We start from the raw sequence: 27,181 nt of genomic DNA, 5'->3' as shown, positions 1-27,181 counted from the left end.
GCCTTCAGTAGCAGTAAAGCTCTGCTGGATGAAATACAATTGCCTCTGATCTGTTTTTTTGGGAATCCTACAAAGTTTTTACTCTGCTAACTATACATTGGAGTTCTGCTCTGGATCAATATTGAGTAGAATTCCACGACATTTCCCCCCACATTTCCCTTTCAACTTTTCCCCTTCCTTTTCCCTTTCAGCTATGTCTGACTTCCACATCCACCCCCAGAGTGCAGTGGTGGAAGAAGGCGGCGTGGCCAGGTTTCAGTGCCAGATCCATGGCTTGCCAGAGCCTGTGATCATGTGGCAGAAGAACCATCTCCCCATCAATACAGAAAACGAGAGGTAAGGACAGTGGGCCCAGCTCCCTCCAAACAGGGCTGCGAGTGCTGCAGGGGTGTTTTTCAAACTCTGCACTATTCAGAAACACCTTGCAGGTGGAAAGTTCTTCATATCTACTGTGGAACCTATCATTTATTTAAATCGCAAGATTTATATACCACTTGATTGTAATGAAACCTCAAGGTGGTTTACAAAAAGGATAAAACAACTGAATTATCAGTAAAATAAATGCAGTTAGAAACAGCTATCGAAAGTATCCAAAAATTAATTAAAATTCACAATAAACTTGAAATCCAGATCAAAACACATGCCAACATTCTCCGTGTCTGGATAGGCTTGCCTGAACAAAAATCTTCTCCGCAGGTGCTCAAAAGGGTACAGTGAAGGCATTTGCCTGGGGTCAATCAGCAGGGAGTTCCAAAGTGGGGCTGCTGCCACACTAAAATATAGATTTCTTAAAACCCTTCCAAGCAGTTGGGGCCAACTAGGGGAGGTAGATTGAATTGGCCTGGTCCTTGACCTCAAAGGGGGCCTCCAATTTAAAGGTAAAGGTCCAGTCGCGGTCCAGTCCAGTCCATTAGGTCCAGTCGCGGATGACTCTGGGGTTGCAGTGCTCATCTCGCTTTATTGGCCGAGGGAGCCGGCGTACAGCTTCCAGGTCATGTGTCCAGCATGACAAAGCCACTTCTGGCGAACCAGAGCAGCGCACGGAAACGCCGTTTACCTTCCCGCCGGAGCGGTACCTGTTTATCTACTTGCATTTCGTGCTTTCGAACTGCTAGGTGGGCAGGAGCAGGGACAGAGCAATGGGAGCTCACCTCAATGTGGGGATTCGAACTGCCAACCTTCTGATCGGCAAAGGGGGCCATTAATCTTTTGGCATCTGATAAGCTTCACAAATTTTTCATGTGCATTGGACCAAAATGTGACAAAACTCTCTCAGCTTAAGAGATGTGATTTGTTTAAAAGGATTTCTTTTTGTTACCTGTTAATAGATTTTAAAGAGTTAAAATTAAAATGTTCATGAAAACCAATAGAAATATATTTGATGGCACAAGATTAGACCCGTGAAGAATGTGTCCTCTCAGATCAGCTGATTAGATAAACAAACCATTGGAGGGAGTTGTGCCTTATTTTGTTTTCATGGGTTGTCCTTTAAAAAAATTTTTTAGCGTAGCTAGGGTACCCAAAAGCTGGAAGCGAGATGAGCCTTTCTGGACCCATGACAAGGCCTGGATGCAGTAGAGGATTCTGGGAAATGTTTTTGGGAACCCTGTGCTTGCCATTGTCTGTTCAGATTGGACCTCAACACTGAACTGAGACTGTGTCCCAGAACATGCCTGGCATCCCCCCCTGTTGCTGAGCCTTTCAAGAAAATACTGTGGTCGGCAAGCTGACTTTCAGAGAAGACAGACAGCTATTACTGATCTGGCAAACCCCTGATAAGCTTCTCCGAAGCTGCAGGCTTTGAAAACCAGTGTTCCAGAATAATAGCAGCACTAAGCTTGATATTATAAATAAGCAAGGGAACTTTCCAATTCATAACCCACCTTCATTCACCTGTCCCCCAACCAATCGCAGAGGCAATTAAACTGGTCAGTGAAAAACATCCCGTGATAATCCCAGGGTGTGTGCCTGCGCATTTGAAATGAAGCTGATTTGGAACAGAGAAAAAGAAGTAACTTCTTCGCACAGCACAAAGTGGAATTTGCTCCCCAAAGAGGCAGCGACATTCACCGAACTGGATGGCTTGAAAAGGGGGTTAAGACCATTCCCTGAAGGAGAATTAGTCCACAATGGCTATGTTCTGCCTTCCCTGTCAGAGGCAGCAAGCCTCTTGAATGCCCATCGCTGGGAATCGCAGGTGACAGGCAGTGCTGTGGTGCTCAGGTCTGGCCTACAGGCTTCCCATGGGCCTCTGGTTTGCTGCCACGAGAACAGAATGCTGGACTAGATGAGATCTGGCAAGGGTCTTTTTGTGTTCATAGAATAAAGTGTCCTCATTTGATGCATGTTCACAGAACAAATTTTGCAATTCAGGTTTGTGTTTGTTGGCTTGGTATGGCTGCAGGCTCGCACCATTGCCAGCTTGCCTTTCCCCCACTTATCACAAATCAATGAGGATTATTCATTCCTTAGTTGTTTGTTAATTTTTCAATCCATTTATTTCCACCACCCCCAATCATGGGTGTATCTAAGGGGGGAGCAGGGAGGTCAGCTGCCCCCCCCCCAAAATCAGTAAAAATACATAGCTAATTGAGGTTCTGCCCCACCCTAAAAAAAATCCTGGCTACGCCCATGCCCCAAATTGATTGCTTTATAGCAGTGCCTCCAAAGTAGCTTGCAAATATTAACATGGTGCTGCTGCTGTTGTTTACCTGTCCTTTACCCTTAAGGTTCCAGGGCAGTTCATAGCAATTAAAATACAATATTAAAAACAATTCAAATAGTTCATAGACATAAGGTGGATCCTAAAAATATACATATTGGGTGTCAAAAGCCAGAGTAAAGAGCTGCATCTATAAAATACATACACAGATGCATAGAGTATCATCAAAACAATCCGTTTTTCATTCGGCTAATGCTTACCACATACAAAAAAAATAGTATTTTAGTTCAGTTCTGAAGGGGGAAAACTATTTACTTCCATCAACTGAATACTGAAATGCTAGAAAAGCAGAGAATCATAAAACCATCTATGAGATCAGGCATACCATGTGATTGTTCATCTCTTTCTTTCGCTGATCATTTTATCAGTATGCCCCTCAGGCAACTGCTTGGAAGCAGAGTTCGATCTGGCCTGCATATGCAGGCGAATAGCGGGCAGGATGCTGAGGTGGCAGAATGGACCACAGCACTACATTCTGCAGGTGTTGGGTGCCAACTCTGAATGGTCTACCATGTGAAAACAAAACAAAATAAATCCCCTTGCAGTCAGAAAACTAACATAACAGGGTTCTTTGCTGGATGTGCTAGATTTCTACTTGCAAGGAGCCTTAACAAAAACATAAGGAGGAATTCAAAACATCACCAGCCACCTGCAGTTTGGAGTGGCATACTTTGCCCCCTCTAAAGGCCTTTACCCTTCTAAATACCCATGTACCCACTACTATGCTGAAACCCCCCTCACTTTCTTTCCCTTGCTTTTTCCTGCTCCTTTAGGTACACACTGTTGCCTAAGGGCGTTTTGCAGATTACTGGCCTGCGAGCTGAAGACACTGGGATCTTCCACTGTGTTGCCACCAACATTGCCAATGTGAAGTTCAGCAGGGGAGCCAGGCTCACTGTGTCAGGTTGGTGTGTTTGTGGGACAGAGGGGGGGCAGAAGCAGGTGGTACGTCCCGCTTATTTCCTACCAGGCCAGCCTAGTAATGCGACTCATTTGGCTGCAGTTAAGACCGGTGCTTAGAATGGTGTTGGATGCCATGTGCTGGCTGGGACTGTTGAGAATGCAAAACACCTGGAGGGCACCGGTTAGGGGACTACTGAGAAGATAGAGCTTACCTTCACAAAGCCCCCCCTTTTTTTTTACCCTCCCTGCCCGCTGTGCCCACTGTGCTTGTCAACCTGTCAAAAGTCTTGAAACAACAACCGTGTCCGGATTCTGCAGTGCAGGTGCATAGAGCTGTTTTGCCAGGGGCAAGCAGTAGATGTTTGACATTCCTTGAACACATTGCTCCATAAAGCCGGCTGCTTCTCAGCAGGGGATGTGAAATTCTGCAGCCAGAATCCTACCCGTGAGCCCTGAATTTGTGCAAAGTACTTGATGGAAATTAGTGGAATAGAGAGGAGAAGGAAGTAAAGTGGTTGGGTTGGCCCATCTTTTCTCATGCTCAAACACTGCAGACTGGTGGGACCAGAAGGCCACTCCTCTGCAGAACCCAACAGTCCTGGCTCCTCCTCATCACACATAGGCAAACGTACAAGTAAGAAAGATGCATGACATGCTCCCTCATGAGTCTCTCTCGCTTTGCAGGAATGTTGGGCTTGCAAATGCGCTCTCCGTCTGAACCCCCCAAGACCCTTGGCTAGTGCCCAACCTGACCAACTCTTGGTCCTGAGCCTGGCAGGATGCTAAATAAGCCTTCCTTGGTCTGGCCCTATTCTCCAAAGGGACACATTACCTTCTGGCACCCTCTTGAAAGCTGCTTTCCTCATCAAGTCCCACCTCCCTTGAGCCTTGACACCCACTTAGCAAATGGCTGTTCACACCTGCTTACCAACATGTCCTGGAAACCAGCCTTCGGAGGAGGAATAAGTCAAACCTCCATCTCTTGTCTGCGGCAAAGCTAACCTCTGGGCAAAAGCGGCATTCCTTTCATGCCTCTGCAGCCCAGGCTGGCACTGCTTGCTTTTTGGTGATGAGCAGAACCTGACCGAGCAAGCAGCTCTCCCAACAGCTTAATCTTAGAGCTAAGGTGATCCCAAGGGGAGCTGTCCAGGGCAGCAAGTGAATTGGTGTCAGGGGAGAGGGACCTACCTCAGTGATGGAACATCTGCTTTGCATATAGAAGGACCCGGGTTCAATCCTTGATGTCTCCAAATAGGAGTTGGAAAAAAGTCTTACCTGAATCCTTGGAGAGCTGCTATCAGTCAGGGCTGAGCTAGGTGGTCTGACTCAGTATAAGGCAGCATGCAGTGTAGGATTTAGAGGGCATAGGAAGACTCATTTACTTACTTACTTACTTACTTACTTACTTACTTACTTACTTACTTAAGATAAAGGGGACCCCTGACCATTAGGTCCAGTCGTGACCGACTCTGGGGTTGCGGCGCTCATCTCGCTTTATTGGCCGAGGGAGCCGGCGTACAGCTTCCGGGTCAAGTGGCCAGCATGACTAAACCGCTTCTGGTGAACCAGAGCAGCGCACGGAAATGCCGTTTACCTTCCCGCCGGAGCAGTACCTATTTATCTACTTGCACTTTGACGTCCTTTTGAACTGCTAGGTTGACAGGAGCAGGGACCGAGCAACGGGAGCTCACCCCGTTGCGGGGATTCGAACCGCTGACCTTCTGACCGGCAAGTCCTAGGCTCTGTGGTTTAACCCACAGCGCCACCCGCGTCCCTTACTTATTGCATGTAAGCACCACCTTTGTCTTCCAAGGATCTAAAAGGTGGTTACATGGTTCTTCCTTCCCATTTCATCACCTTAACAACCCTATGAGGTAGGTTAGGCTAAGAGATGGGATGTTGAGTGGCCCAGAGTCACTAACTGAGCTTCATGGCTGAGTCACTCACTGAGCTTCATGGCTGATTCGAACCCAGCTCTCCCCATGTCCCAGTCCAACACTAACCATTATTATGCCACACTGACTCTTTTAAAAGATTGTATAATAAATCAGTTGTGCCTCGTGGCTTTACCTTGGAACCCTTGTGGACATCTGTGCACGGGAGCCAAGCCTAGTGAACTAGGGTGTTGTGGGTGTTTCAGCTTCCAGATCATTGCTGTTTTAGGGTGATATCTAATCACATCCCAGCAAATTCAGGTTGCCCAATTATATTTGACTGGGAGGTCTTGTGCAACAAACCTTCTTCCCCAAATTATCAGGCTTTTTGCAGCGAGGAAAGCGACAGGGCACTGCATTGAAAATTGTGGAATTACACTTGCTTTGATGCAAGGTTGTGTAACCTCCCCAACAAACAAATCAGAATCATTAAATAGCCAGCGTTCTCTAATTTCCCTGCAAACCAACAGTGTTGTCTAATTTCCCTGCTCAATGAACAGGTTGCCTAGAAGCGCCCCCTTCAGCTGTAGAAGGGAATAGCACGATGCAGCATCTGCTCCTGTGACTGGCAGGCAGCATGAAGCTTCCTGATTGGCTAAGGCTGGTATAAATTCCAGGAGTCAGCCCCTTGTGCTCTTTCCTGGTCAAGTGAACCTCCTCCCTGCAGTATTTCAGCCTCTGCAGTGAGTGGGAAGGCAGGCAGGTTTGGGCCATGGCTGCCTTCTCATGCGAACACTAGGAACTGCCTGCCATTGAGTCAGGCCATTGGCTCAGCTCATTCAATACTGTGTCTACAATGACCGGCAGAAGCACGCCATGGTTTCAGGCAGGGAACTCTCCCATCCCTACCTGGGAATCGAACCTGGGACCTTCTGCACGCAAAGCAGATCCTTTACCACTGAGCTGCGGCTCTGCTTTAGCCTTGACATGACACAGCACTTCTGAAACCTTACACTCGGAGCAGCCGCCCCAGCAATGAGGTGTATATATACACATACAGATGCACCTTCTCGATTTCAGAATGTCTCATGTTAATGCTTGGTTTGCCATGCACAGGTTCTCATTCTCCCGTGTACAAGGATCCCATGATTCTCGTGGGACCAGAGAACCTGACCTTAACCGTGCACCAGACTGCCATCCTGGAATGCATTGCAACCGGAAACCCCAGGCCTATCGTCTCCTGGAGTCGACTTGGTAAGTGACCAGAGGTTACCCTCGTGTCAGAATCCATACACAAGAAAGGAGAGTGTTGCTATTACTTCAGTGTGGGCAAAGTTCCCGTATTTTTCACTCTATAAGACACACTTTCCCCCTCCTAAAAAGTAAGGGGAAATGTGTGTGCATCTTATGGAGTGAATACAGGCAGGAGGCTCTGAATACAGTCAGAAAAGCCCCCAAGAGCCGCACACACGCTCCGCACGCTCTTTAAAGGGAGCGCGGCTCTTGGGGGAGCCTTCCTACTGCTGCCCAGGAGAGGCTGCGCGCACCTATCCCATAAGCCAGGACAGCAAGGGGCTATCCCAGAAGCCAGATCCCTCTTGCTGTTCTGGCTTCTGGGTTTCAGAATATATTTTTTTCTTGTTTTCCTCCTCCAAAAACTAGGTGCGTCTTATGGTCTGGTCCGTCTTATACAACAAAAAAGACGGTACATACAGCATATTGTAGTTGCTACTAGGTAGGAATTTGGTTTGAGGTATGAAGACCCTTGTGAGCTGGAAGAAGTTGCTAGTTTTGCGTGTAAAGCTGGTAGCATTGGAAGGGACCCAGAGAGTCATCTAGTTCAACCCCCTGCAATGCTCTTGTCTTCTGTTTCTTGTGGTTTCCTCACATCCACGTCTCTATGTCCCTGAAATGCAGGCTGCGTACCCGTAATACATTTAAAGCACGTTGCTCCCCCCACGGAATCCTGGGAAATGTAGTTTACCACTCATACAGGCATACAATTCTGAGCACCCTTAATAAACCACAGTTCCCAGGATTCTTTGAGGAAAGCCACGTTCCTTAAACATAGCATAAACATGTTCCTCGGAGCCAGCAGGATCAGATGTTCCTTGGCTCTCCATAGGAGAGCGAATTTGCCCTTTCATTTTCAGTGCTAAAGCGCTCTCTGCTAGTTAATGAGATTCTAGCTTCTAATCCCTCACGGCTGGTTGGTGAGCTATGGAGGCCCTGCTGATCCCAGGACTGCTGGAGCAGAGTGGGGTCACTGCCTCTGTCAACCATAGCCAAGTTAGAAGCTTTAAACACACACACACACACACACACACACACACACACACACACGTCAGGCCACATCAATGTGCTCTGTTTGTTGTGGTTTGCTGCCCTGGCCACAGCAATGCTGCTTACTTTAAATACCTTTTCCCACCTTGGCTGCACCATACAAATATAAAACACCTTCTTTCTCTACAACTGCATTTTAAAAATATATATTGTGATGTATATATCTGAAGTTGAGAGAAGAAACTGCTGCAAAGGTTGTGAGAGGCAGATTGAAATTATTAAATGGACAGCATTTTTAAAGGATGCTATGAATTGCAAAAAGAACTTAACAGAAATGGAACCAGTAGTTAGGTTTCAGCGAAAGGCCTTCTTTTTTTTCCCCAGCCTGAGGGGTGAAATCCCCCATGGGCAACCTCCCAGGAGCCACATTTATATAAGATTAATATGAAAGAAAAATCTCCAAGAGTATATAAAACCAGCCAGTATATAAAACCAGCCATATAAATTGTGGGTTTTTTTATGTTGTATTAATAAGCAATATAGAAGTGCTCATCCTCACATCATTCTAATAAGAGGTAAAAGCATCCAGTGTGACCAAATTCAGTTGTCACGGTAAACCTGGGCATATAACTACACCTTTAAAATACAGGCAATGACCAATTTATGTGCGTCCGCGTGGATCGCAGCAACCCAGAAGTGGCCGGAAAAGGGGTTGGAATGGGGGCAGGGCAAAAGGAGGTGGAGTGGGCTTACGCTTCTCTTGGGAAAAGAGGAGGATTACGTGGCCTTGTGAAAACTGCAAAGTTTGGGAGAAGTATATAAAAAGTGAAAAACTGTTTATGCCTGAAGTACATTGATGCTTTGAAGATTGATATCGTTGGCAAAAGCCGTCTTTAAACAGTATTTATTGGAACTTAAGTTTGTGCCTGTATTATATTTGTTTATTTATCTTGAATCAGGAAGAATGTTACATACTAGCTGAGATTTGTACATATGAGTAATTCTCATATCTCAACAGTATAACTTATTGTGCACTCTTATCTTGTTGTTCATGTGGCATTAGAATAAAATTTATTAATGAATTTTAAAAAACACAACTGAAGTTGAAAGCTAAAATCTGCTCAGGGCTGTTTCAAAAGAGAGTTTGGGTTTGGTATAAGAGAAGCATATCTCCTCATCCCATTTCTGGTCCCTTAGAGTGAGCCTGGTTGTTGTAGGGGAAACGGTGCTTGCTAGATTAAGCGAGAGAGAGAGAGAGAGAGAGTTCTAGGCTCCTTCGCACCATGAATACCAGACAGACCCAGGGTGTAATTTGCTCTTGTGTTCCTCCAACCCAGATGGCCGACCGATTGGCGTTGAAGGAATTCAGGTCCTTGGGACAGGAAACCTGATGATCTCTGACCTCACTGTGCAGCATTCTGGGATATACGTGTGCGCAGCCAATAAACCCGGCACGAGGGTGAGGCGGACAGCCCAAGGAAGGTTGGTGGTGCAAGGTAAGGCAGTCAGGATTGGGATCCTTCAATTGCTAAGACACCAAATGGCTGTTTTCACAAGTGTAAATGGTCCCCTTGGATTTCCTTCAGCTAGAACCGGAGAGTGACATTGACTAGCATGTACACTCAGTTTTAAAAAATGGTCTCTTTCACTTCCTATACCTCATCAGCAACATTTTACAAGTAGCACATTTCAAGTTAAGAGTCTTCCTGGCATCACATGAGGATATGTCCAGTGTCTACTTCCTCATCATGAATGGATTTTTCATTTTTAGAAATACTACAACTGTGTCCTGGAAATTTCCTCTTCTGATCGCCTAAACAGGGTTGCAGTTGAAAATGTGGTGATAGTAACAAGGGAGTGATGAGGGAGCCTAAATGTATTTATTATTTTTGTTTGGTTGAAAAGATCATTTATATACCTCTTATTAATCCTCAGAACCTCTAAGTAATTTTGCACAAAATTAAAATTACTTATAAAAATAGCCAGTAAAAAACCTTAGCCTAAGATTTATGTATTTTTCGAAATAAAATCAGTTTTAAAACCTACATTATAAAATAAAACTACACAGTAAAATTCATGCCAAATTTACATGTCTGGATAGGCTTGCCTTAAAGAAATGTTTGTGGCAGGTGGTGAAAAAATATATGCAGCGAATGTGCCTCCCTTCAGTGTAAATGGACAGGGAGTTCCAACATTCACGGGGTGCCACAGTGAAAGATTGCTTGCTTGCAAGTGCAAGAGCAAACATTATGTGGCACTTGAAAAATGCCGGTTCCACAGACCAAAACAGTTAAGTGGGCAAGGCGATCCTTCAAGCAAACTGTTCCCAAGCTGTTATATACTAAGAGTAAAGGTAAAGGTAAAGGTACCCCTGCCCGTACGGGCCAGTCTTGCCAGACTCTAGGGTTGTGCGCTCATCTCACTCTATAGGCCGGGGGCCAGCACTGTCTGCAGACACTTCCGGGTCACGTGGCCAGCGTGACAAGCTGCATCTGGCGAGCCAGCGCAGCACACGGAACGCCGTTTACCTTCCCGCTAGTAAGCGGTCCCTATTTATCTACTTGCACCCGGGGGTGCTTTCGAACTGCTAGGTTGGCAGGCGCTGGGACCGAGCGACGGGAGCGCACCCCGCCGCCGGGATATACTAAGAGTAACACCTTGAATTACACCTCGTAACAAATCAGTGGCCAGTGCAACTCTCTGAACAGAAGTCTAACACGCTGACAGGGCCTCACTTTCATCGGCAATCGTGTTGCAGCATTCGGCACTGACCGCAATTTCAGGACCAAGTGCTGGGCCTCTTGCCCCATCCCTTAAACTACAAGATTTGACTTGGCCAAATACCTTCAGCAGTCTGGCATTGTTTTGTACTCTTTGACCAGAGAGCACTGAGGTTGGTGTTCTGCAGAGCAATTGGACAGAAAAGGACAACCAAAATGACTGAGGCGAGGGAACGATATAGCTATGAAGAAAGCTTGCAGCATTTGGGACTTTTTAGGTTCAAGAAAAGGCAAATGAGGCATGACAGGAAATTTAAAAAAAATCTTGCATGGCAGAGATAGAAAAGTTTTTCTCCCTCTCTCATTACGCTAGAACTCAGTCAGGGGCTGAGTCGAATGTTGGAAGATTCAGGACAGAATCTTAGATTAATTAGACAAATTCATGGAGGAGAAGGGTACCAATGGCTACTGGCCATGATGACTGTTCTCTACCTCCACATTTAGAGCCAGTAATATTTCTGAATACCAGTTTCTGGAAACCTCAGCGGGGGTGGGGGTGGGGGGAATAGGCTACAGTGCTCAAATCCTGCTTGCAGGTCTTACTGACCACTGTGAGAACAGGAGGCTGGACTAGATGGGCTTTTCTTATAGTCTTAATGCTGCCTGCCCTTACCTCCTTCCTTCTCCCTATGTAAAGGAGCTAGAAGCTTACTTTTTTCTTTTTGTTTTGGGGAAAGGAAAAAATAAAGGAAGCTGAAAACTTAGTGAGAGAGCTTAGTTCCATGCTCTCCTGTAGCTGCAGTCCTGTGACTAAACCCCTCTGCTGTGCACCAGGGAAATGTGGGGGCTTTTCTCTCCCCCTCCCACCGAAGGCAAAATCCTCCTAACTGCGGACCTGAAAAGCCATTTTTAATGACCTTGGCCAATGCTGCTCCAAAAGGAGTTTCTCAAATGTTTGCTGTGCGTCCAGTCTCCATGGTGAAGTTTTTGCACAGAGAACGCCTTTTCCAGGGTTTGAGGGGGGGGGGGGAGAGAAAAGGGGAGCAACACAGCTGGCAGCGCAGAATTGAATGCTGTTAATCCTTTCCCTGATTACGAGCCCTCGGCTTCGCCTTTGAAGTAGCCCGTTTCCAGCAGCCCGCATTCTCATCAGCTCCCCTCGTTAACCGCTCGGTTTGATGAGCCTCTGAATCTCAAATTATCTCTCTCCCACCTGAGCGGCCTAATTGGCCATTTTCACAGGGATGGCCAGGCAAGAGCGTTCCCCCCCCCCTTTGGGGCAATGGGGAAGGAGATCTCTTTCTGCTAACATCCTTGCCTCCAAACGACATTGTTATAGCCCCTGTTATAGCCAGACCCATTGGCCCGAAAGACCCCCTTCCTTAGGCACCAGTAACTTGGTGCCCTCCTGTGCGCGTTCGCAAATGATTCCTCCAAACAACCATCCCCAAGTCAGTTGTGGCCTAGAAAGAAAACAAGCATAGGAACAAACAGAGAGCACATGACATGTGCAGAAGGCCTGGCAGGGCTGGGAACAACCCCTCTCTGAAAGCCAGGAGAGATGCCACCACTGTAGATCCACTGTTGAACCAAATTCCCTTGGGAGGAAGAGCAGGATACAGATTTAATATATAAGCAGTTCTATTTTTCTAGAAAAAGAGGTGCTGGAACTCACCATGCATGCCTCCCATAGTTCTCTTATCATAGCAATGGCACCCACCTGAGAGATACTGGAACCCCGTATAAAATGTAAAGGGGACCCCTGACCATTAGGTCCAGTCATGGCCGACTCTGGGGTTGCGGCACTCACCTCGCTTTATTGGCCGAGGGAGCTGGTGTACAGCTTCCGGGTCATATGGCCAGCATGACTAAGCCGCTTCTGGTGAACCAGAGCAGCGCACAGAAACGTCGTTTACCTTCCCACTGGAGTGGTACCTATTTATCTACTTGCACTTTGACGTGCTTTCAAACTGCTAGGTTGGCAGGAGCAGGGACCGAGCAACGGGAGCTCACCCCGTCGCGGGGATTAGAACCACTGACCTTCTGATCGGCAAGTCCTAGGCTCTGTGATTTAACCCACAGCGCCACCCGCGTCCCTTAGGAACCCCGTATAGAAGTAAACAAAAGCAATTTGACCCGAGGGCTGCATTTCCACCTGGCTGCTTAGGAGTTTTGGAGGCTCTCTGTATCCCTGCCTCCCTCCCCTGTTCCGATGGCAGTCCCCTGACAGTGAGCCAAAATTCTGCTTGAACCAAACATGCCAAGCACCTGAGAGTTGAACTCAAGCACTTCCTTGTTTGTCAAGCCAGGAAGACCACCTGGGCAACCTTCTGGGGCCCACATGCCAGCAGTGGGTGAGGCCAGAGCCAAAATTGGATGGAGCAATTCCTGTCAATTTCACCTTTGTATGGTAGGCTGGTTTTCATTCATATTTGCACACACCTCTAAGAACAGCCCTGTTGGGATCAAGCCAATGGCCCATCTTGGCCAGCATCCTGCTCATGCAGCTGCAGACCAGATGCCTGTGGGAAGCTCACAAGTTGGAAATGGGCGCAACAGCACCCTGTCCACCTGCGCCTTGCCTCTGAAGTAGAGGTAAACCTAGCCATTGTGGCTAGTAGCCATTGATCGGCTTGTTCCACATGGATTTGTCTAATCCTCTTTGAAAGCTCCTCTCTATCCTCCCATCTAGGGAAGGGTGAGGCATCACAAAAATTCTAGGACAAAATTCCAGCCAGGCAAAGACACTCAAGGAGAGGGTGCAAAACAGAGACAGAGAGCCTTGGAGGGTACATCCAGTCCCCAGGCCTGAGGTTCCTCATCCCCTATGAAGACAAGCCTGAGCTTGCATGGGTTGACATAATATGAGGCAGCTCCCCAAGTCCCTTGGAGAGTTAAGCTGCATGCACACCATACATTTAAAGCACATGGCTTCCTGCAAAGAATTCTGGGAACTGTAGTTTGTTGAGGGGCTGGGAATTGTGGGTCTGTGATAACTACAGTTCCCAAGAGCCTTTGAGGGAAGGCATGTGCTTTAGATGTGTTTGTGTGTGTGCAGCTGCAGTCTTGCTCGTTGCGGTTGACCAGGTGAGCGAAAGGTCAGCCATCCTCTGTCTGCAACACAGCTCTCAAAGCAGTTGGGCTGGAGGAGCCATTATGCAACGAAAGAAGCAGAGTGTGAGGAGGAGGAGGAGGAACGGCTGCTGCTGACAGAGGACGACCTGTTCAGCAGCCTTGATGTTAGGGTGTCCTCCTCCTTCATCCTTTCCCAGACACTCAGAATAATTTATTTCTGCAGCAGTGAGTGGGCTGCTGATTTGAAGGCACCACAGGGTCTGGGGCATACCCATCTGCTGGTTTTCATCAGCTCACACACTATGTTCTCAGGTAGACACAAACGACATCCTGAAAGCAAAAGATGTTAAACAAAATGCTTGTTAATAACTCATGCCGCAAGTGGGCCGGTTGAAGGTTTGGAGCAGTAAATCAGGGAGTGTCTGGAACATATCCAGAAGCTGCTGGCATAATGCAAAAGCCTCCGGATTGCAGAGAAGTGGGAGAGAGTTAGGAAAGAAAGGGGAGAAGGCCTTGCATGCAGGAGGTCTCAGGTTCAATTCCTAGCGTCTCCAGTTAAGGCTTGAACTGTCCCCTACCTGAAAAACCTCAGAGAGTCACTGCCAGTCAGTGTGGGCAGTACTGAGCTATCTGTGGCACAAACTTCCATGTTCCTATGAAGGGCTGGGGGTCTCAAACAAAGAATTCCTCCCCTGTTCTTGTTGCAGTAGCTGCTGCTTTCTGTACCCACAGAAAATATCTCATTCTAGTTGTTAGCTACTTACTGTGATCCACTCATTCTCTTCCTTGCATCAGATGATACCAGACACCTTTTACACTTTCAGTAAGCTTAGGTTCTCCCTTGGCAAAGTTGGCATTCTTTCCTAAAGTACAGTGGTACCTCGGGTTAAGTACTTAATTCGTTCCGGAGGTCCGTTCTTAACCTGAAACTGTTCTTAACCTGAAGCACCACTTTAGCTAATGGGGCCTCCTGCTGCCGCCGTGCCACCGAAGCCCGATTTCTGTTCTTATCCTGAAGCAAAGTTCTTAACCTGAAGCACTATTTCTGGGTTAGCGGAGTGTGTAACCTGAAGCGTATGTAACCTGAAGTGTATGTAACCCGAGGTACCACTGTATAAAGAACTGTTCTTTTGACAGTAGCATAGAACTAGTCTGTCAAAGGAGTTCATTCATTCATTCATTCATTCATTCATTCATCACATTTGAATCTTGCCCATCCAACTAAGGCCACATCTATACCATACAGTTAAAGTGCTATGATACCGCTTTAAGCGGTCTTGGCTCCCTGCAAAGAATCCTGGGAGATGTAGTTTGCCAAGGGTGCTGAGAGCGGTTTGGAATCCTCTATTGCCCACTCAGAGCTACAGTGTCCAGAGTTCCCAGGGAAGAAGGTTTGATTGTTAAAGCACCTTTGAAATACTTATTTATTCCCAGCAATCATTATCTTTTAAGCCAACTTAACACAGTGGTATTATAATCAAGTTCAGTTGGGGGCGGGGGGACAGGAACATCTCCCTGTACTAAATGTTAAACCAGCTTCTTCTGTCTCCTTTCTCTGACCCTCTCAGAGAGTCCTTTTGATCTCCTTCCTTTGATCCCTGCAGCAGACAAGTTTCCTATATTCCTCTCGGTTCTCTGACCTCAGATGTTGGGAGTCTCATTTTCATCCCTTGTCGCAAATGAACAAGCTCCGTATAGGAGAATGGTTAACAACTTAAGACATACAATGACAAAATGAAGAGGGTGTTTCTTTTTGAGGCAGGGAGAAAGAAGAACAGATTGCAAAGAAACAGGGATCCCTCCCTCCCAGCCACCCATCCTTTCTGTTGTTTCCAATTAGCCATTTGGTGTCATAAGAGACCGGACAGGCTGGTGAATGTCCAGATGGGCACCAGCATCCTCTGACTGAAGCAGAGGGGGGTGGACAGAAATGCTGGTCCTCCACAAGTATGCTGACACCTTCCTCTTGTTTCCCAGTTGCCCCTTTTTGTCTACAGTGCCGTGAGCCCTCTAGGGAGGCCAAATGTAAAAGAAGGCAAGGCTCCTGAGCCTTTAGTAGCTGGGTAGAAGAAGGAGTTGTTGTTGTTTTTTTGAGAGGTGTACTTTGCACAACTAACTCTACCTGCTGAAATTCCCTTTTCTGCACACCACTAGCTGGACCCACTACATCACTCCCTGCCTGAGTTAATAGGAGGGATGGTGCTGGTTCTAAATTCACTTCCTTCTGCTCTGGGGATTACAGGCCTGGGCATTCCTTTCCAGATCATGCCATTCATTCATTGGTAATTTTGTTCATACAATGCTTTCCCACAAATGGTGAAAATGAGTTGCAATAAAGAAAAAGGGGAACGCTTCTCAAAATCAGCCATCACAAGAACACGCTGTTTTTGTGTGTGTGGCCACTGTCTATTTCCCCACTGAGTTCTCCAGGTCATTGGTGGCAGAGCCAAGACTGGCTGGAAATCATGCTGTGCCAGTCCAACGATATAACCCTCTAGCTCTTTATGCAACTTTCTATGCACGTGTATTTGAAGGCACAATGTTCTTCGTAGAGGGAGGCCAATACAGGCACCTCCCAGGGCACTTAGGCCCTGGCATCTCCCTGGGCATCATGATGATGCCAGTTCCAGCAGCTCCCATTTATTTATCTGGGTCTAGCACAGGAAAACATTCACCTCTGCAATAAGCTTAGTTTTCTGCCTCCCCCACCCCTAGATAGATAGATAGATAGATAGATAGATAGATAGATAGATGATATAGATAGACAGATGACAGACAGACAGACAGACAGACAGACAGATAGATAGATAGATAGATAGATAGATAGGTAGGTAGATAGATAGATAGATAGATAGATAGATAGATAGATAGATAGATAGATGATAGATAGATGATAGATAGATGATATATAGATAGATGATAGAAATGGAGCCCATGTTTTCCTTTGTCTTTGCAGCTCCTGCAGAATTTGTACAGCACCCGCAGTCTATTTCCAGGCCCGTGGGGACCACTGCCATCTTTACCTGCTTGGCACAGGGGGAACCTCCTCCGCAGATAACGTGGCTGAAGAACGGGCAGATTTTAGAACCTACGGACCACATTAAGCTAAAGAACAACAACAGGTAAATCACTTATGTGTAGATCTTAAGATTCTCTGGGTAGGGGACACCAAACAGACTGAATGGGCCGAGTCCAGTGTTCTCTGTCTGCTAGTACAAGGGTCCTTATCCTAGGGAACGGGTGAATACCTCCTTCTTCCAACTGGCTTCTGGGAACTGACTTCTTTTAAAGAAAGGGCTGCTGTTGTGCTGTTTTGATTGTTATTATCTGTATGTTTTTAATAGACCTATTATTATTATTATTATTATTATTATTATTATTATTATTATTAAGCTTTGCTACCTACCGGAAACCCGTTTTCTGGCCTTAAAGTTCAGTCTGCCTCACCCCTAGCAGCAAACCCAGGAGTGTAAGGGCTGGCTGTGATAACCCTTGTGGGTACAGGGTAGGCACTCTCTACATGCTCAGAACCCCTTTAATTTAGTAGCATTTCATCATATGGCTGGCAGAACGTATGTTTTCAGTCAATGTCTTCTGTACCTCAGAGGACTCTCCACATGCTTGTAGGCCCAACAAGACACCGGAGGAGCTTTGGATCATGACAACAATTATTATTATTATTTTCTTGAAGCTCATACACATCTGTTAATATGCTTAACACTGTTATATCACGTTAAGGAGATTATATGAAGCTACAGGGTTTATCCCTCCAGCTCTGTTATTTCTCTCTGTATTGTTGCCTGTTATTTCCATAGAAACCGAAACCCACTGACCAGTAATTTTCACACTAGGCTCACCCAGGCCTGCTATTTCCACCACACAAATATCACTCTGTACTACGGCATGAAAATGTGGTTCTTTGGTCTTTTTTTTTTGCTTTCCCTGGCGAGATAAGAGGCCCGGATTCAGAGGAAGTCGGTCACAAGGACACTTATTACCTCAAAGTGCAGGGAAGGGAAGTCAATTTGACCCGCAGTTGGGAAGCAAACCGTTAAACCCCTGTTGGAAAACGCTTCTGCAAAAACCAATGCCACTCATTGCAGCTTCCAGCATAGGTTAATGCAATTTCCCCCAAACTGGTACCCTCCACGTTTTTTTTTGTAATGCAACTCCTTGCAGGTGCATGCTCCAGAGAAAGAGATGACAGAAAAATTGGTTGCCAGTTTATTTCTGAGTCCAAGTCAAGGTGCTCATGCTAGTATTTGTGGTTGTTGTTTAGTCATTTAGTTGAGTCCGACTCTTCGTGACCCCATGGACCAGAGCACACCAGGCATTCTGTCTTCCACTGCCTCCCGCAGTTTGGTCAAACTCATGTTTGTAGCTTCAAGAACACTATCCAACCATCTCGTCCTCTGTCATCCCCTTCTCCTTGTGCCCTCAATCTTTCCCAACATCAGGGTCTTTTCCAGGGAGTCTTCTCTTCTCGTGAGGTAGAATCATAGAATCATAGAGTTGGAATAGACCACAAGGGCCATTGAGTCCAACCCCCTGCCAAGCAGGAAACACCATCAGAGCACTTCTGAGTATTGTGGCCAAAGTATTGGAGCCTCAGCTTCAGGATCTGTCCTTTCAGTGAGCACTCAGGGCTGATTTCCTTAAGAATGGATAAGTTTGATCTTCTTGCAGTCCATGGGACTCTCAAGAGTCTCCTCCAGCACCATAATTCAAAAGCATCAATTCTTTGGCAATCAGCCTTGTAAATGACTCAGGTGTAATGATTCATGGGAGCCAACGTAACAAGTCCTGCTAGCGCAATGGGACTTCTGCCCTCTCTTCCATTGGATGAGCTAGAATTTGAACCCAAGTCTGTCCACTCCTGTTCTTGACACCTTAATCACTGTGCAGCATGACAAAGTTCTGTTTCTTTCAGGCAGTGCTGGAGCACGTTGTAGGGCCCCATGTCTATTCAAGAAGAGCTTATAGATCTATTGTAACCCCCTCCCATCCCCACCCCGTGGTGAACTGGGAAAACACCCTGGAAAACACCCAGCTGTCCTTTGCGGGATTGAGCTGTTGCAATACATAAGCATTATCTTTTCATGGAGGAGCGCCTTAAATATATTTCCAAGAGACACTTTGGTTTTGCAGAATGCAATTTGAAAATGACTGGCATAAGAAAATAGGAGGAGTCTGCTGGGTCAGGCCCATCTAGTCCAGCATCCTGTGTTCACAATTTGTCCACTCCTCTTTTAAAGCCATCCATGTTGGTGGCCACCATTGCCTCCTGTGGGAACAAGCTCCATTGTTTAGCCTAAAGAAGGACTTCCTTTTGATTTGTCCAGAATCCTCCATCATTCAGCTTCATTGGATGTCCCCAAGTCTGAGAGCTATGAGAGAGGTTGAGCATTATGAGAAAGGGAGCAAACCTTTCCTCTACCCACTTTCTCCATACCAAAAAGGGCCTAGATGAACCAAGTGGATGCGGGTGGCACTGTGGTCTAAACCACTGAGCCTCTTGGGCTTGTCGATCAGAAGGTTGGCAGTTTGAATCCCCGCGATGGGGTGAGCTCCTGTTGCTCTGTCCCAGCTCCTGCTAACTTAGCAGTTCAAAAGCACGCCAGTGCAAGTAGATAAATAGGTACCACTGCGGCGGGAAGGTAAACGGTGTTTCCATGCACTCTGGTTTCCGCCACGGTGTTCCATTGCACCAGAAGAGGTTTAGTCATGCTGGCCACATGACCCGGAAAGCTGTCCGCAGACAAAAGCTGACTCCCTCGGCCTGAAAGTGAGATGAATGCCACAACCCCATAGTCACCTTTGACTGGACTTAACCGTCTAGGGGTCCTTTACCTTTACCTTTTTTTAATACTAGGGGTAAGTTTCCTACAACCAATACCTCCATGTTGTTGGTGATTCCCAAACCCATGATGCCGAGAAGTCCTTTTCAACTATTTTTGAGGTGCTGGATGTTATTGGAAAGGAGGAGTTGCAGAAAGAAGCCAGGTTTCCTGGGATGCTTTCCTCATCCTTTCTCTCCCCTTCCTCTCTCCTTCCTCTCAATCTCTCTCTCCCTCTCCCCCAAATCCCTTTGTTTCATGCTTGTGTGCATGACTAAATGGTATAGCCCCGTTCGTTCCAAGCAGAATCAGTTTGCATAGTGGCCTTCGGATGTGCACTTGGGGGGCGGGCGGTATTTGTCTCTGTAATGATGGGATCTCTTATCTTGCAGTTAATGAGTCCAGCTAAACTGCAGCCTGAGTCTCTTAATTAGATTACATGCTTTCCCCTACTGAAAATTTCATTGGATTAAAACTCATCATATAGTAATAAAAAGACTGAATGCCCCTGAAGGATTTTCCTTTTCTTTTTTTGTTGATTAGAAGAGGGCAGGGGAAAGAGCAATGAAAATTGGGGGGAAGTAATCTACCCCAGATTGAACTGTTTACTAATTAATTTGCAGTATTATCTAAATGATCTCCTCCTCACTTGTTGGATAACAAATAGAAGAAAATAAAGCTAAATGGAAAGTGTTGGGTCACAGGCAATGGCTTTCCTTTTCCGTGGACGCTTCCCAAAATTCTAACTGGAGCTTTCCCCATAATTGCTATAAGAACTTAAGGAGAGCCCACATGAATGACATATTGTAAGCCTACCCAGTCCAGAATCCCTTTCCCACAATGGCCAACCAGATGGCCCAATGGGACATCCACAACCAGAACCTTGAGTGCAACAGTGCTCTCATGTGAGCCAGGAAGCTTCCAGCTTCTATATAATTCTGAGCACCATCTCACTCCCAAACTCCAGCCTTCCTGACCTGGGGGAAAGGGAGGGTTTCTCCATGAGAGAAAGAACAAGGAAGCCTACAGACTTCCAACTGCACTTGGCCTCTCCAGTGCCCTAGACAGCAAGCCCATTGACCAAGGATGATGGGGAAAGTTTGTTGGGGTTGTTTTTTGGACAAGAGGTTCAGAGCAGCCTTCTGCAATGTGTTAACTTGCCAGAGTTGCAGATAACAACTCCCACCAGCTTCAGCCAGCATGGCTGTGAGCTTGTATGGGGTGTGAGGTGAGAAAATGTAACAGAACGAAGGTGCATTGCTTTATTTTGGCCTGCTCTTTGCACATCAAGGGCCGTGTGTCTCTGCTTGGAGCGGTGGTGGTGAGTCATCTGCAGGGAAGAAATAAATTATCTTAAAGGGTCTATATCGCCAAGATGCATTTACCACAACGGCATGTAGCAGAGGCCAACCATCTCGATGCAAAGATAACTCCTGATATTGATTTGTGTGTGTGTGTGTTCCTTGTATTTACAAACTGGTAATTAAGTGGGTATTATTTATTAATTCTGCCAAAAAGCAACGCTGAGCCCTGGCCAAGGACTTGCTCTCCTCCATAAACTAGCATCTTATGAACAACTCTTCCCCATCCCCACCTCTCCCCTATTAACTCTCTGCTTCCCCAGTCATCGTAATGTTCACTGGTCGCTTCTTGAATGTCTTTCTTTGAGATCACTCAGCACCAGAGGCAACACACCTGATGGAAGTTGTCGTCCATCAACACCTGGAGGGCACCACATTATATCTTGCTGCTTTAGCCATCATGGTCCATGCTGCTGTAATCAAAGGGTGGGCAGTCACTAGCCTTCCAGATATTACTGGACCCAAAATGCCATCAGTCACAGCCAGCTTGGCCAGTGGACAGCAATGATGGGAGTTTAGCAACCCCTGGAGGACACCAAGCTGATTCCCCTGACTTTAGGTGGAAAAGGGTGCAAAGGGTCATCTAGTCCAACTCCTTGCAAAGCAAGAGTAGGATTAGCATTGGGTACAACCTATGGCATCGTGGCTCTGCCAGGCATGGCAATGAAGAAGAAGAAGAAGAAGAAGAAGAAGAAGAAGAAGAAGAAGAAGAAGAAGAGTTTGGATTTGATATCCCGCTTTATCACTACCCGAAGGAGTCTCAAAGCGGCTAACATTCTCCTTTCCCTTCCTCCCCCACAACAAACACTCTGTGAGGTGAGTGGGGCTGAGAGACTTCAGAGAAGTGTGAGTAGCTCAAGGTCACCCAGCAGCTGCATGTGGAGGAGCAAAGACCCGAACCCGGTTCACCAGATTATGAGTCTATCGCTCCTAACTACACCACACTGAACATTTCCTAGGGGGACTTCAGCCATACAAATCTTCTTCTTCTTCTTCTTCTTCTTCTTCTTCTTCTTCTTCTTTTTATGCCACTGCTTGCCATAACCAGTGAAGGATTCCTTATGTGCATCAAGTCACCCTCAGATCCTGTAAGGTCAAATAATAATAATAATAATAATAATAATAATAATAATAATAATAATAATAGTAAAGAGAGCTTTGGTTTTGCATGACAGAAGAAGAAGTAACAGGATCCAGCTTCCTCAGAATCTTGGCTTTTGCTTTTTACAACGGGCAAGTTTCTAGCTCTTCTGGTTGCAAAGAGAGACTTGGAAAAACATGGCGAGTCTTCAGGTGCTGGAGCAGGGAGAAGAAGCTGGGTGAGATTTCCTGGGGGTGGGGGTGACGGTGGGGCCTCAGTGCCCTCTGCAGCTCCCGCCCTCTTTCCATGACAGGCAAAACTAGAATAAATTATGCAAAGTAGCAAAGGTGGCATAGTTATGCAAAATCTGGGGATCGAGCTGATTTGCAAGATTTGCATAATATATGCATGTTGCAGAAGCCAGCTTTCCCTGAAGGGATAGGATTTCTTTTTTTCATTTCATGCAGCGTACGCACAGCCCCATCTTCAACCCGCTAGGCTGCCCTTTCGGCATGAAACTTGGCTCGCTAGCATGAGCCAGTTGGACCGCACCTTTTGGGGCACCCTTCCTCTCTGTCCGCGGCCCCCTGTGTTTTTCACAGCGTGGCAGGTGGGCCTGTTTGCTCCCTCGGTTGTGCTGCTGAACCCGTGTCCTCCTGGTTCAGCCTTGCGTTCTTTCCTTGGCTTCCTCTCCCTTGCGGTGCCTCCGAAAGTTCATCTCTGGTCCACTGACCTTTGATGAGATCAGTCATCTTGATTGCCTGCGGGCTGAAGCGACAGCTTGTGAATAGAGCTCTCTTTGAATGGCTGGAGACACCCGTTCTCTCCCCCCCCCTCCATTCTCTCTCTTGGGGCTGCGGCCCCCACCTTCGTGGAGCCAAGTGTGAATCTCCAAAAGCCTCCTCTCCCTCTTTGGTCCCTGCCTGTCAGAGTCATTGTGCAAAGGTTTGATTGACATCACGGCGGCTCCCTGAATGTGTCTTCAGTATAGGCAGGCTGTGAATGCCACTACCTGCCTGGCTCTTCGAGAGAGCAAATGTCCCAGAGTGATGGGCTTTGCTTCAAAGAGGAGCAATTACTCATTTTGGATAGCTGTAGCAAAGGGAAATCTCCCTCTCCTCTGTGTGAAAAATCCATCAACCAGCATCAAGCCTTCTTTTCCTCCCTGGCCCAGATGGAGGAGGCAGTAGCTGGTTCTTCCACAGAGCAGCAGGCCTGGTGGGGGCATGGCTTGTGAAGAGCCCCGAGGGCCTGATAGAAAGATATGGAGGGCCACATTTGGACACTGGATTTCCTCGCCGCTCACTTATGGCTTTCTTGGTACTCGAAACTGGACACCCAAAGCGGTTTTGAAGCATCTTTCTTGTGGTTTCAGATTGTGCAATTGCGTTGAGTTTCAGCTCTTCCGTGCTCTTCTCTGCTTCTGTTTCTTCATAATGTGTGAAGCTTCTTTTTAAGCAGCAACATTTCCTTTGTTGGGGTGGGGTGACAGCTGACAATGACAGAGGAGGCTGCCCCCCCCTTGACAGCCTCAGGGCACCTCTTTGCTCTATCATGTCTGTCACACCTAGCAACCCCCCCCCCACCCCAAACATGAAGGCTGGTCGTCTTTACATGGAGACAGTTTCACACACACGCCAGATGGTGCCTGAGCATAAATTAGAACCTGACTGATTTGCAAAAAGGCTTGGCGTAATGTCTGTGATTCCATCCCCTCCCCCTTAGGCCTTCTGCACCTCCCCACAAAAGAGAATTAACGTTTGTTGTTGAGGTGGGGGAGGGGAGTGACCCCCGCATGGAAATGGCAAATTTCTTGCAGTGCTTCTTGTGTCTGGGAAGCCCTTTAGGGGGCGCCCTTGGGACGAAGGTGATACCCCGCTCTTTTCTCTCTTTTTGGGAGCCCTGCCACCTGCCCGTCTCTTCCAAACGCTCATATTATTTGTGCCTGTTCTACCGCAGCTTGCAATTTTACAAGTGCCGCACAGTGTTCGTTCCACATTTGTGAGGATTTGATCTCCTAGTGTTGCAGGACTTGCGCTTGAGAGCTCCCTTCCTCTTGAATGGAAACTTAGAGTGCAGCTGGTGGTGCATTTCTGTTACGCAGCGCCCTGAAGCCTGCTTATGGTTTGTGCAACCATGTTCCAGAGGCACAAAACATTTTGCTAGCGGAACAAGGATTCTCCTAAGTGACTTTAGCTTAGAGCTGTGTTGGATACAGCCCTGCTCTCCAGAGCAGGTTTTTGAGGGGCAAAAGGAATGCAGGGAGGAAGAGAGATAAGGAATGCATGCTCTAGTTATCTCACGCTTGGACTACTGCAACACGCTCTACGTGGGGCTACCTTTGAAGGTGACCCGGAAACTGCAATTAATCCAGAATGCGGCAGCTAGACTGGTGACTGTGAGTGGCCGCCGGGACCATATAACACCGGTTCTGAGAGACCTGCATTGGCTCCCAGTACGTTTCCGAGCACGATTCAAAGTGTTGGTGCTGACCTTTAAAGCCCTAAACGGCCTCAGTCCAGTATACCTGAAGGAGCGTCTCCACCCCCATCGTTCTGCCCAGACGCTGAGGTCCAGCGCCGAGGGCCTTCTGGCGGTTCCCTCACTGCGAGAAGCCAAGTTACAGGGAACCAGACAGAGGGCCTTCTCGGTAGTGGCGCCCGCCCTGTGGAACGCCCTCCCATCAGATGTCAAAGAGATAAACAACTACCTGATATTCAGAAGACATCTTAAGGCAGCCCTGTTCAGGGAAGTTTTTAATATGTAACGCTGTACTGTTTTTAACACTGATTGGGAGCCGCCCAGAGTGGCTGGGGAAACTCAGCCAGATGGGCGGGGTATAAATAATAAATTATTATTATTATTATTATTATTGTTGTTGTTGTTGTTGTTGTTGTTGTTGTTGTTATTAAATGTCCACCCCCATTCTGAAGTAGCATCCCACGAGCAGAACTCTGCTCACAGGACACTCCCAATGGAAGCTGAGTTAGGGTGCGGGCTGAAGTTGGGAGCTTCCCCATATACAACCCTCCAGACCTCCCTATCTGCCACTCACAACTGTCTTAGGCTGCACTCCTTGGCAGCCCTGCCCCACCTCCTCGAGGGCTTTTGGAGACAACTGTGCATTTAAAGGTGAACCTACCTAACTTTTTTTCTTTGGGGGACACGGGTGGCGCTGTGGGTTAAACCACAGAGGCTAGGGCTTGCCGGTCAGAAGGTCGCCGGTTTGAATCCCTGCGATGGGGTGAGCTCCTGTTGCTCGGTCCCAGCTCCTGCCAACCTAGCAGTTCGAAAGCTTGTCAAAGTGTAAGTAGATAAATAGGTACCGCTCTGGCGGAAAGGTAAATGACGTTTCCGTGCACTGCTCTGGTTCGCCAGAAGCGGCTTTGTCATGCTGGCCACATGACCCGGAAGCTGTACGCCGGCTCCCTCGGCCAGTAAAGCGAGATGAGCGCCGCAACCCCAGAGTCAGTCGCGACTGGACCTAATGGTCAGGGGTCTCTTTACCTTTACCTTTACCTAACTCCCACTTCTCCAAACAATATGCAAACCGAAACATAGCCATACTCCGACTTTTGAAGTGATGTTCTCTTGCCAAGTAATGTGCATAAAAACGCACCTGAATTCTAAGGTAAAATGCACAAACATGCATATATTAGTGAAAATAATATTCAGAAATGAATTACATTTGGAGGAAGTTATGTTGCCAAAATATGTATTTTAGAAGAACTTCTCACTAAAATGCTGATGGATTTTCATGTGGACTTATATATATATATATGCGCGCAAACTGATATGAACATGCGGAGAACTGCACGTAAGATTAGAGAAACTGAAATTGACAGATTCCTCCATCCCTCCATCTGTCCCTGAGTGAAGAAGAGGCTTAGGGACCTCCTGTCCCCAACCTCATCCCTCAGCCTCTGATGACCTTTCTTTCCTTCTTGTCTTCTTGGCAACTTAATCAGATATGTTGAATCTGTGGCAACGGGGAGAGCTTATGGCCAGTCCGCCGAAATCACCCCATCAGCCAAACCTCTTGCTAACGTTTCCAAGGAAACATGGACTCTTGGCACATGGGAGGGGGGTAGAATAAGCATCTGTTCGTCGGTCATTGTGGTTCTGGGCATTTGCAGAGCAGGAGAGAATGGACCAGCAGGCAGAAAGGTCCAAATTTTGGCCCCAGTGACAAGGAAGCATTTGTGGGGACAAATTGCCTCTTTTCATCCTACAGTGTGTAGCCAGGAAATGGCTGCAAAGGGGCATGTGCAGTGCCAGATCAGTGGGAGAACATCTGCTTGGCATGCAGAAGGTGCCAGGTTCAATTCCTAGCATCTCTAGGTAGGGCTGGGGAACAGTTATTTGCCCGAAACCCTGGGGAACTGCTGCCAGTCGGTGTAGACCATACTGAGCCAGATGTTCTGAGGGCCAGAGCTTCCCCTGTGGGATAGCTCAGTTCGTAGAGCATGAGATCCTTAATTTCACATTGAGCAAAAAGGTTCCCGCATTGCAGGGGGTTGGGCTAGATGACCCACGAGGTCCCTTCCAACTCTACAATTTTGTGATTCTATGATTCTAAGTATGCTCATTTTAATCCAGTAGCAATTACGCTGTGACGTGAGTAGATTGAGCAAATTTAAAGGTGCAGCTTTCCTTGAGCTGCCACACTGGGGTCTGAGCAAGCTCAGCACCATTTAATTCTAGCTTCAGAATCTGCCTGCTCCGTGCAATCAGAATATAGGGAACGACACGGTGTGGATAAAGGGGCTCGGAGACCTTTGGGAGATCAAGTATTGGAAGGTCGCTTGTGATTTCTTGCAAAGCGTTTGATCACAGTTGTTCGAACCTCTTTGTTCTGAGCCTGATTTTTTCAAAGCAAGCATGTCAGAGCTTGCAAAAAAGCAGAGCGGTTGTTGACTGGCCCACTCTTCCCATGCCTGAAAGTGGAAAATGTGTTTTTAAACATGCAATGGCTGGCAAGGAGGGCATAGTCTTGTTCAGGCTTTCATCAATAGTCAAGTGTGGCGCTGATTTTTGTGAAGCTTGGTTTAATTATTCCTCCCACTGGGATGGAAGCAGTTGCAAAGCACGCAGTTCCCTTCAGCCAGCTCAGGTAATGGAGTGTTTGAGAGCACGAGTGATGAGCTGAAAGCTTCCACTTCCAACCCCAGGCCAGCCATGAACCCGCCTCCATGGCTCCCCTGATCACTGGACTCTCTCCACTGCTGTCTCTAGACTTCAATGCAATGGTTCCCAATTAGCTATGTACTTCGGACCTCCTCTTTTTCAAAAGCCAAGCCAAGGATCCCTCTGCTTTTGAAAGTT

At 47.1% G+C, this 27,181-nt stretch overlaps 1 protein-coding gene across 2 annotated transcripts in view; it reads left to right on the top strand.

Annotated features, from left to right (window-relative positions):
• The window catches only part of IGDCC3 (immunoglobulin superfamily DCC subclass member 3), a 111,824-nt gene that overhangs the window by 70,035 nt on the left and 14,608 nt on the right, over positions 1-27,181 (top strand). For both annotated transcript variants that reach the window (XM_028705499.2, XM_028705498.2), the window contains 5 exons: positions 192-336; positions 3,496-3,626; positions 6,616-6,753; positions 9,120-9,278; positions 16,534-16,699. In XM_028705499.2, the coding sequence (XP_028561332.2) occupies positions 192-336; positions 3,496-3,626; positions 6,616-6,753; positions 9,120-9,278; positions 16,534-16,699 (739 nt within the window). The remainder of the gene's footprint in view (positions 1-191; positions 337-3,495; positions 3,627-6,615; positions 6,754-9,119; positions 9,279-16,533; positions 16,700-27,181) is intronic.

This window comes from Podarcis muralis, chromosome 14 (genome assembly GCF_964188315.1).
Source record: "Podarcis muralis chromosome 14, rPodMur119.hap1.1, whole genome shotgun sequence".
Lineage (NCBI taxonomy): Eukaryota > Metazoa > Chordata > Lepidosauria > Squamata > Lacertidae > Podarcis > Podarcis muralis.
Note: the sequence above shows the minus strand (reverse complement) of the source record. Positions and strands in the feature narration are given on the sequence as shown.